This window comes from Epargyreus clarus, unplaced genomic scaffold (genome assembly GCF_041222505.1).
Source record: "Epargyreus clarus isolate Ecla_fem2 unplaced genomic scaffold, WU_Ecla_fem_2.2 ptg000001l, whole genome shotgun sequence".
Lineage (NCBI taxonomy): Eukaryota > Metazoa > Arthropoda > Insecta > Lepidoptera > Hesperiidae > Epargyreus > Epargyreus clarus.
The window spans coordinates 1,256,991-1,269,351 of NW_027332209.1; the positions used below are offsets into that span (position 1 = coordinate 1,256,991).

At 33.4% G+C, this 12,361-nt stretch overlaps 1 protein-coding gene across 1 annotated transcript in view; it reads left to right on the top strand.

Annotated features, from left to right (window-relative positions):
- The window catches only part of PlexA (plexin A), a 311,934-nt gene that overhangs the window by 8,172 nt on the left and 291,401 nt on the right, over positions 1 to 12,361 (top strand). The window contains exon 3 of the mRNA XM_073073964.1: positions 20 to 219. Within this exon, the coding sequence (XP_072930065.1) occupies positions 20 to 219 (200 nt within the window). The remainder of the gene's footprint in view (positions 1 to 19; positions 220 to 12,361) is intronic.

Consider the following 12,361-nt stretch of genomic DNA (forward strand, 5'->3'; position numbering starts at 1 on the left):
CGCGGCCCTGGTGTTTCAGCCGGTACGTGCGGATCGCGGCGCGCACGGCATTCGCGGTCGTGAACAACATATACTGCATCCCCGCTTACGTGGTGTGGATGATGGCGCTGCGTCTCACGAGACCCTTGTACGCCCCCCTCTATTGGAAGATCGAAGGCCTCATGTATCACTGGTTGCTGTCGATGGTGTCGCTGTGGTCCTGGACGGCTGGATATGAAAGTAAGTAATTTTGAAGTTCTCACGATATGGAATACCACTAACGATAAAGACATTACACCTGTAGGATTTACAAGTGACTCGATGGCAAACGAATTCATCATCAACGAAATAACTTTTATTTACTTTAAGTAGGTTTAAACTTTAATCACATATAGCAGTGACGTAGGCAACCACGGCTTACACATCCTCAATTCTAATAAGTTGTGCGTCAACTCGTCTTGGAGAGGGCTGATTCAAAGCTACACAGGGAGCAGGTAAAATTATTCAACAAAACGTCAAACACTTGCCTACCCTCTGTTTGAAGAGCAACGGAATAATTATCTCCCGCCGAGTTACAACGTTCGAAAGCACTTGAATAGAACGAGCGAATTCTATGTAAACTTTATACGAACCGTATTACGAAAGGCTACTTATAAAGTTCAACCATTGAAACATGTTCGCTACCGTTACCGTATAAGTATTAAATGGACTTCAAGTGTGTGGACGTAGTACGGAGCTAGTTTGAAACTTCCGTAACATAGGCAAGGGTTAGGTATTCACTAATATTTCTAGTACTATGAGCTCTGGATCTCTATACACGAAACAAAATTACAAAACAGGTGATTTTTACATATTACTAAAATAATAGATTCATAAAAGGCTAGATAAAATAAATCTGTTATTTTGGTAGTCTGATATTTTGGCATTTGCATATAACCTAATTAGACGTGGAAATTACAATAAATGAAATTTCAATGATTCTCCAAAACATTCTGGCAAAATAAAATAATAGTTACATATTAAGCAAGTTATCACTACACATAATAAAATAATAGTAAAGTATTAAGTGGTCACTGCTGTCCTCATTATTACTTTGAAATATGAAACGTTTCCGTTGTATTTGGACTCTGATATAAATATCCAAATCTATAACCGATTCAAAATATAACAGGCGATTGAAGATGATCACAGATGCATTGCTGCCTCCGAAGACGGCATCGGCGCCTGGATTGCAATATAATTATTTAGATTTCGATATGCTTATTATACCAGTACTTAGTATACATCAGGCGAGAGTGCTAAACCGGAAAGGTATAGAGCTGCTGTATACCAAAATTATCACTATTACCTGGTGACCAAACGACCTAACAATTCTATGTTAGTAGCATAGATTAATAAAGATTACTCACTCCTAACAAGAAAATGTACCCAGTTTTGAGAATTGAAATAGTTGCGTAAAAAAGTTTTGCCACGTCTCCGTGCTAAAATATCCCTAAAATATTTGAAATAATTATTTATTTATTATGTAAATTCATGTAAATTACGCTGTATTAGTTATTTATTCGTAATTTTTTTCTAAAAATGTTTTTATTTGTCAAGAATTCAAAAAAAGAACTTACGATAATAAGCCGTTTGTGGCTTCATTCAATTTCAAGGCGGCGAAGTATCTTTACTAATCTATGGTTAGTAGGTACAAGTTTGTTTAAATAAGACATTCTTGTTTAGAGAATTATATCATTCTTGCATAACAGCATATTTTTTAAAGCTTAAATGAAGCTGTAGCTACAACTCTTCACGTATAGCTCCTGAAATAGGGTACCTACTTACTCTTAACCACTAGTCCACTACACACAGTAAGACAGACGTCTTTGTAATCTTTTTAATCTTCGAGAAACAAGGCTTTGCTCTGACCTAAGACTTTATCTGAAATATTAAGAAGTCTGTCTTTCGGGATATCGAACCCAGCACGTGTAAGGCTGCCGACTAGTGGCATTAAATATGTCATCAAAACACAATTTACATAACGTATACATAGGTAAATAAATTAAATTGTCAACCACATTAACCTCAAATGTAATTCGAATATAATTAAAATAAAACATAATTAAGTGAATGCGCTAATTAACTAATTAAGGCTACTTTGGGCGATGTGACCGTCATGTGTGTAAACATCGTTATAAATTATACCCGATAATGACTACTTTGTGGATACTGAAGTTCCCGTTAGTAACAACTAGTTTGAAGGGTTAGGTACAAACATTCAGGTAAAAAATATGTGATACAATCCTATTTTTTTTTATTACATGATATTTTAATGCACAGCAAGTGCGACAGATGTGGCAACTTAGTTTGTTGGTATAATCTGCTCTGAAGTTGTTGCGAGCAGGTGTAGTCATACAATTTACTATGGCGACGCGATTCATTTCTATATTCAGAGCGGACTAGCAGTTGTACGCGGACTATAATATTATCAATCTTACATAGTTTTATAACATACTTCTTACCTGACGTTTTAAGTTCGACTTTGGTACTTTTGTAACTTGATACATTTATAGCACTGGTTGTGTAATGAAACATCCTATAATAAAGATATATAATAGTTATACTATTACTATGATCTTATGCGCCTACTCTAATATAGGTATTATGCTCTTCCTCTGATAGTAAATAATTACCATCAATTAAGTAATTTGTACATATAATACATTGTTTCATATTATAAAAAAATAATTAATATACACTTGGCTTGTGTTGGCTTCTGATACTTTGAGAACAGAATATTTTTTTATTACTGCTGAATTATGCAAAAAGTGCTTTATGTATTTAAATGGATATTTAATTATAATAACAAAGCATATGGTAAAACTGTATCAATTTGTATAATAATCGAAATGGCTTAGGATCGCCGACCTCAGACCACAACCATACATTCATAACTTAGTAAAAACAACTTGGAACTTGTCTGACCACTTTGCATAGCTATGAATACGTATTGTCATCTTTATTCTATCATACCTATACGTGCATAGAACGATTCATTGGAAATAAACACTAAGATAGATTATTGAATAAATTGCTTGTTTCAATGAAGACCGTGTTCTAAAATGGCAGCTTTTTTCACTCTCTTTCGTAGAAACAGGCGAATACAAGAATGTCATGCTGGATAACAATCTTTATTGATGCCGGTTATGTGTACTAACAATATATAGAAGACACATTTGTTTGTTAATAATCTATAAACTCTGAAACTACTAAACCATAGTAATAATTGGTTTATCATTGGAAAGCTACATTATCCGTTAATAACATTTCCTATATTTCACACGTCCCGCAGCGGTCACGTTGCGTTTTCGCAGCATCAATTACATCTCTAATTTTAAGAGGTCATCTCAATAAATTACCTCTATCGTGACCGATAAGGCAATCTATTTCTGTAAGAGACACAAGGACAGATCAATTTTCTTGTCCAATTGGATAATGTTATTTTCTATCAAGGTAAGTACGTACATATAATTGGATATTGTCTTTTTACTACTTAGCCTTTGTGAGTTATTAAGAATACCGCATATCTTTCTTGAAACTATCCTCTAAGTTGATTAGTTAAGTCTTGAATTTTTTTTATAATATAGGAGTAGCAGACGAGTATGCAGTCCACCTGATGCCGCCCATAGACATCTGTAATCAACTCCAGATAGGATTAGATATTCCTGCCTAACTATAGCTATGTTCAGCGCTGCGGTGTTCTAGTCTGAATGGTTCAGAAGGGAGACATGCTCTTTTGGGGCATTCCAACGGCATCCTCAGGGATTGCAACACATCTGGCCGATCTCACTGGGAATCGAAATCTTATCTGGGGATCTTATCTGGTAACCATTTACCACCAGGTGGAGTGCATTTTCGTTATATTACTTAAAAAACCAAGATGGTTACAACATAAAGGCTTAAAATAAATAATGATATCAGTAAAGAAACAACTGATAGGATAGGAAGTATTACAATTATAAGAACTTAAGCGTAGGTATTGTCAGAGTGACTTGCCCAAAATCTGTTGAAAAGTTATAAAAAATATCAGTAGAACGTTGACGTCATGCGCTAAAAACTGACCAAAAAAGCAGAGTAGCTGCTAGATAAATGCCTTTTATCTTAAAATAGGATGCCGGACTGTGCAATGACCCGATTGATTGAAATTGAAGGACGCGTACGGAAAGCTGACAAAAATAAGTTGATTCTGATGGAATTTGTGACAAAATGAAGCTAATTTATCTGTTATAATAACCAACACTTTAATATATTATTTATTTTACTATACCTTGTTATACTGCTATTTTTTAAGTGTTCGACAGACACTTACAAGATAGCAGTGCATACCTTGGTAATGCAATTTGTTTGGGCAACGTTTGCAATATAGACCTGATTATAATTCTTATGATTAAGAAGTGGTTTTGTATACTTAGGAATACCAGATAGAAATTAATCACCGTCGTTCAGACATTTACAACATCAGAGGAATCTCCAGCGTCACCGGCTTTGAAGAAGAATTCTTTTTGCACCTTACTTGCGGAGATCCTAGTCATGGCGCTCCGGGAATAGTTCTCGTAAATCTCAGGATAAATTTCATATTGCGCACGTTCATGGCAAATAAATCCAATTGTATTTTGTAAATGTATTTGTACACTAAGTAGTACTTACATAACATAAACTATAGATACACTTATCTGGATCTGCGAAACTTAACTTTTTAATAAGTCATAACTCGATGCATTAAAATTATACATTTCACTAATCAGAGATTAGTTATCGTACGACCCGTAATGCCATAATTAATCATTTTTATTTTAATCTCTCGTCTTATCGGGTGGATTTAAAAATATATCCATATCAAAAATCATACGATGACATAATTTTAGATACGTATTGAAATGTAAGCATACTCACACATTTACTTATAAAACGAACGAGAGACAAATAAAAATGTCACTATTTTGGACTTCAGTTTTAATTGAACCTGAAATTAATTGAAGTATAAAAGTAGTCAAATAACCTGCATACTTCACACTGCTACTAATGCAGGCAATATTTACAAAATGTTTCATTAAATTAGTCATACATTTGCTTGAAGGATGTTGTGTCATAATTTCCTACGTATCAAGTAAAATGCGGCTAACGTGCATGACGCTTACGAAAGTAGGTAATGTTGCCAGTGTTACTACGTAAGCGAAAAGAAAATACGAATATGTTATTCGAATTTCCTGATAAGTTCTCCACATTTCGTCGATGTAAACAAAAAATTGTCTATGTATAAAAATATTATTGAGCAGTGGCGAATAAAAATCTTGGTATTGTAAATAATCTCATGACTATTTAAGTAGTCATTCTAAATTCAGATTCTACATAATTATTGTATGAAAGATAATTAGAAATACCTCTTGGACAAAAATGTCATAAAGGAGGTTTCATTTTATAATTATGAGTTATTTATTTCAAATTAACATGAAGGCTAGTGAGTAAATAAACACAGTAAGAATATAGATTTAAACAACATTTTAACATTTACAAACTATTTAAACACATAATTTAATTACCTATTTGTCCTCTGGTGGAATTATGTTAGGTATGTTGATCTAATTAACCGGAAATAATCTTAAAGTACCTATAGTAGTATAGTAAATTGCATTGGATAGAAAGAAACAAAGAAACAAACAAAATACTTTAAGTCTGTTGTTGTTACAATTGCTGCTGTTGTTACAATCGCGTAATTCAATATCAGCCAAAACAGCAATAATTAGTTATTAATATACTATAATACTGTTGTTAAATTTAATGGAATTGTGAGAAAGGTAACCTACTCTTTTCTTATGCGAGGCTTTCAACTTTCAGCAATTCACCGGTGGCCGCCTTAAAAAGAACTAATCCTTCTGGTTTTTCTGGGGTTAATTACAGAAGATAATGCGCACATTTGCTACTTCTATATGTCTAATAAATTATGTGTGTGATGGTCCGGCATACTATATAATAGATAATTGATTTTGATTAGTCACAGCATAGTTAAAATACTTACGTACTACGTTATCATTTCAAGTGCCGTCATATCTAATTACACAGAAGAGACTTGTTGAGAATGCTTGAAATTAATTTAATTTATTGAACAAATATGTCAATTGTAATCACAGTGCATATCACACATTTATAGCCCGAAGCAGTGTTACGTTTCCGTGGAAGGTCGTGGATTCCGGCTGACTTACATAATATAAGGCGGCCATTTTAGTCCTCAGGAGTGACTACACATTTGTGTTCGGCTTCAGATTTTACCGGCAGAACCTGTTTTTCAAATTATGGCCTTGTATAGTAACAAATAGATAATACTAGCTGACTTGGCAAACGTTGTGTTGCCATATAAATAAAAAAATGTTAAGGGTGAACAACCCTTATCACTTAGGGGTATGAAAAATAGATAGTAGCCGATTCTCAGACCTACTGAATATGTATATAAAATTTGGTGAAAATCGGTAAAGCCGTTTCGGAGGAGTACGGTAACTAACATTGTGACACGAGAATTTTATATATAAGATTTATTTGTAAATAATTCGATGAACGGTGAATTTACTACCATTACCGCCGTTTCGTAGTGTTTTTGTAATGGAGAAGTAATAGCGAAAGAAACTATATAACATTCAACACTCATTAAATAATACAACTGTATAATTTTGATTTAGCTAAATAAGTTATGTAAATGCTTTTAATTATTTAAGATTTCAAATATTCACGACATAAAAACATTTACATGTCAGAATTTCCTTAGTGTTGATTTGAATATCTATTTAATAATATTTTCTTACTTATAATAAACATTGAATATTTTAGCTTATTTTATTAGTTTCAGCTAAAAGGCTAATTTCATCATTTTAATTTATATTAAGCAATGCCTTGATTGACTTCTTTGGTGTTGTAAGTCTGTAAACGATGATGACTACTCTCTATCAGGTAGTATCTAGTCCATGGTTGCACAGACTTATTAAGACTACGGGCCACTCGGGCAAATCATGAACTGATGGCGCGCCGGCCGCCAGAAGTATAGTTTTATTCTGGAATAGAATTCAATATTTTTCGAATGTACGATAGAGGTGAGGCGTATATACTGGAACAGGTTCAGGGACTAGGTATTTTACCGGACTAGGTCGGACCTAGTCCAAGTTTTAATATGTACGCCGCCGCCGGCTCATGACACGTTTAAGGCATGAACGAACTAGCTTCCTAGTCCCAAAATAAGTCCACACCAAATTGAATTGTAGTAATGAGACTTTATGGGACTAGGTGGAACAGGTTTCTGGATCACGTTTTTTTAAATACTAGGAACAGGCATACCTACTCACAGGCTACCTAGTACAACCCATCTCTAATGTACGAGAGTATTATTTTTGCTGTCGACGGGCCACCAGTATTCGACCGACGGGCCGTGGTCTGTGCATCCATGCTCTAGTCGGTATAGTAATCAGGTACCGAAAATGCCGGCCACTCGTGGAGTTCTGTAACTAGTCCCAGTATAACAGAAGTCTTACTACCAGACTGAGTAGTCTATATCCAACTGCATTCTACGTTTTGGTTTTTAATGTTATGATATCGAAATCCTTCTCATTCTAAGAGGACCCATGCCCAATATTGGGACGGTACCTACCTAATAGGTTGACGACGACGACGAAATATTTTTAGTAACAAGATAAAGAGATAGAATTTACAGTTTTAATTGGTGGTATCTGTATTACAAACAAACACATATATAGACAAACCGGACACATAATAATTATAATTATTTTTAAGTTCCTCATTCTAAGTGATGTAAAAGTCTTATGAGAAATAAAGATTCTTAAACCTTAAAGTAGCTACTACATTTTATTTACAAAGCCCCGTATAATGTTGATGTTGGTTGCAAAAAATATAACAAACAGAAGCCTCAAGCCTCGGGCAGTAAGTGGACCAGTTAGGTAATCGCCGGAAAAAATTACTTCATTCTGGTGTTAAGCCGACCGTATTAATTATGGCACAAGCATTATGTGGGTTAGGTAAATACTACTGTTAGAAAAGAAAGTGATTTTCGTAATTACTGCAGAATAAGTAAATTTGAATGACGATTATTGTATGTTATTTTACCTTTACATAGGTATATTTATAAAATTATTTAGGTGGTAGTCTTTGGTAAATAAAGGGAAATTAAACTTAACTTGAAATTCACCTATAATATTAACTGTTCTTAATTACGTTAGATTATGGCTTATGCTATATTTTGATGGAGGGTATAATTTGACATTAGCTTTTCTTATGTATTTGTCTCTGCATCGATTTTGAAGTTAATTGAAACATAACTAAAATAAATGTTATTTACCTGTACTCTTTCTTTATATAACGAGGCAACACGGGCAGAGGATGCCCTACCAAAAAAAAAAAAACAGATCTCAACGAAAGTGACATCTATCGGCTTTTAAAAGTATTATATCATTCAAACTTGAGCTTATACATACTTACTCATAAAAATCCTTTTATTGGGTTATTTTATTGTTAATTTGTAACTTAGTCGTCAGAAATATCGTCAACGCATTTTTAGCGAAAAGTAGGAATAAATTTGGTAACGATACCTTGCATATCAATACATTTTCCGCCTTGTAATCAGTAATACTACACACTTGGAATATTTTGTTGAAGTTTCCTGTGGCGATTAATTTATATAATTTTGTGTATTTGTGTATTTGATTAAATGTCCGTAACGTGTACTTTAGTAGACCAAACAAGGAAATAAATAAAAATAATTAACTTTTTGTACACATATATTTCGAAACTACATTTTATTGTTCGCCATAGTTACCGAGAAACATAATTGTTTTCTAAATTACACAATTAAATTATTTAACACCGTTTTCAGGCCAAGATTTCATTAAATAAACAGGAACTATCCTCAATTTAACGATGTTACTCGCCAAAAAAGATAAGAATACAGATAATATACGATAGAAGCGATTTACAATATAAAAGCGTAATAAAGATAATGAATTTATTACTTCTGTTTTGTCTGTTAGATACGTATCTTTAACTATTATAAAGATGTGGTTTATTTATTTTTCTGTCACGAAAATAATACTGGAGATTTTATATTGGAGTTTTGATATTTAAAAATTTTCATTTATGTTTTTGTTTACATGTGAATTGAATTAAAAGTTGCTACATATTTCTTACTCTAGTACGTAGTAGTTACTAGGCTCGGAGATATACAAAAATATTTAATCTAACTTCGTGTTAAAGGGGAGGTTTATTTTGGTTTGTGGTCCCTTAGATGCACTAATCTAACAGACAGAAAGCTGATTATTTGTAGGCAGTAGTAAGACTACGATGAAAATAATTTACTAAAATCTTTTTTGTTTATTATTCTTCAAAAAATGGTCGATCAGTAGGTAAACAATACAAGATTGGAGCCAACAGACAGACTAAATAAGTAATGGATTAATCTTAAATATATTATTCTATTGTATCTAACTAAATATAATTCTAATGTTCATTCATTTGACAATTACAAGATGACGCAAATAAAAATGCTTAGCATGAAATGATGACTCATTAAAATGACTTATTATAAAAACTTGTCCTTACTTGTGAACTGATTAAACATACACGATATGTGTGTGTTAAAATTACTTTAGTAAAGCATGAATTGTATTGATATTAAAATCACATTAAAGAAAAAAATACTTAAAGCTTTATAAGTACACACAACACACACACCATCTCTCTTTCACACACAAACAACACTAGTGAACAAGATGACTTTTTCCAATTTTACCTTAAACTTAACCCTTCTTTTGTCAATCAATTACATAATTATGGCACCTTATTATAATATTATAACATGGAATGATATATTATTTTTATCAGAAAAAGTGTTTAACTCACAATTAATACACAGCTTCTAATTCTATTTTAAGCATTAAATATATTTATGGAGGTACAAACAAACTAAAGATTTATTCACAACTCTATAAATGCATGCTTTTACAAATAAGTAAATAGATTAAATCATTCATACATAAAGTCCAATCAATCTATTTTTCAATAACTTGACTGTGCTTGACCTATAGTGTAACCTGCAGAGTTATTTCCTCAATTAATATTTCCTATAAATAATTTTCAAATTAATAAAATTATTCGTTAAATAATAACATATTAAGAGTCAATTTTGTTACACGTCTGTGTTTCAAACCGTTGTGTTATTGACCACGTGGTTGAATAGCACGAGGTGTGTAATATAACCTAGAATTTGCACGTTGCATATAATTGTTTTAGTAATGTGTGTTGATAATGTATTTGTGTGCGCGCTGAAGGCTAAGTTTGCTAAGTGGGCTACTTGACGTTCTTATATATCTACATATATGTGATAAGACACAGCGTGTGTTAAACTATTCATCTCATGATCTCATCCAGCCCAACTTGACAACAGAAGATTACAGAAGATTTTCTCTTACATTATAATATCTTCTCATTCGTGGTCTCCATTCAAGAATTCGTCTGCACCAAACATTGATCCTGCAACCATTGACCCAAAGCCACTTTAGCTTGTTAATCCTTGAACTCGACTTTAATACAATGTTGTATTTCCGTATTTTGTACTCCAAAAATATAAGCTACAAAGCTGCCTTTAATTCGAAATAATTGTATCCAGCGCAGCATTTAGCGTCGAACGTATCCTCTCTTACGCAAACCACAAATTAGATTACGCGTGTGGTTCTATAATTGATTTTCGGCGCGGTGCTAGGCCGTCAATGTAACAATGGCGGGTGTTACGAAACGGTATCGAGTGGACCGGTCGCTCCTGACACAGTGTACAATGAACGGTAAGTTCGTTAGCAAGTGTAGGGCAGCCATCATTATCGATTTTATTTGGCAAAATTCTGATAAATATACCACTTTACTTTTAACAAAGTGAAAAAAAAAACTCTATTAGAGACGAAAAATAGGTTCCTGTAAGTGATGTGTGTAATTGTGCTGTATTTAAATAAATAAGAAGTATACATTCGTACAATTAATACTTCTTTTGAGTGACCTAAAATAAAGTATGAATACAAAAAGTTCAAAAAACTATATTTACTGATATTTTTCTGTGACTCTTATGTTTTTGAAATTGTAACCAATACATACACGAAACCACGCCACAATTCAAGTGTAAGGTTACAAGTGTAGAAAGCGCTATCAAGCTATCCTACTGTTCGTTGTGTACTGTGACCGCATGGACCGGTCGGTGCAGTACTGACCTCGCGGCTGAGGACGGTCGATGACCGTTCCCTCCCAGGAATGCGTCCCCACGTCATGTCGGCTGGTGAATTCGCATTGCTAGTTCGTTTTCGACAATGTTGCCGGTTGGTATTTTGTTTTTAAGAAAACATTTTATTATTCGAATGGATACTGAATGTATCGAGATTCGAGATAGCTAACGTTGCTTTGTGTTACATTGTAATTGGAGTTTCATTTTCTTAATATTTTACTGATTTTTTTATAGTAGCGCCTAATATTTTTCCTTAAAAAAAACAGTATCAGTTGATTGAGTGATTTTTTTCATAATGGTAAATTTTTACTTATAAATAAACAAGTAATTTTGACAAACATTCGAATATGTAGCTTTCACTCGCGACTTGTGTAAATTTTTATCAACGAAAATAAATTCTGGATCGCATCCGAAGTTTCCGAATTCACACTCTTTCTCTTTTATTAAGTAATAGAATTACAGACATATCTACATATCCGAACACTTCAGATAATTTAATTTACTCTACATAGAGTCCTTATTAAATAAATAAAATACATTCACCTACTTAGGCCGTCCACAGTTGGTGAATAATCGGATTTAAACATATCCGTCGCAGGCATTGGGTCAGTTTGAAGTATCGAATGACTCATGGGTAGCGGGAGGCGCCGAAGTGTCGCTAGTTGCGTGCGCCTTAACACTCAAGTACTCAACGGATATTATACAACGGTTGAATAAATTAAATGTTTGTGTATAAACCCATAGTGCGACACCGCCAGTCGCCACACCTATTTGTGCCTTGTAGTAGTGTTAAGCTGCGCTATGGTTTGAAGGGTAAGGCTGATACATGAGGCGTATCATTTAAGTCATCAAGTGTGGTCACTGCAATACTGCAATTTCAGTAACATTCAGTGGAGTCGATGCATAGACTGCCACATGGAATACATACTTCTTAAATTATTTTCATAGAAAAGTAGATATAAATAATTTCATTTTCCAATACCAATCTGTGAGTGAAAAAAGTCATTTCATTCAATTATTGACATGTTACAGAAAAATTGTTTGAATAATCTTGGAAATACCTAAATTCAGGAAAGGAAACTT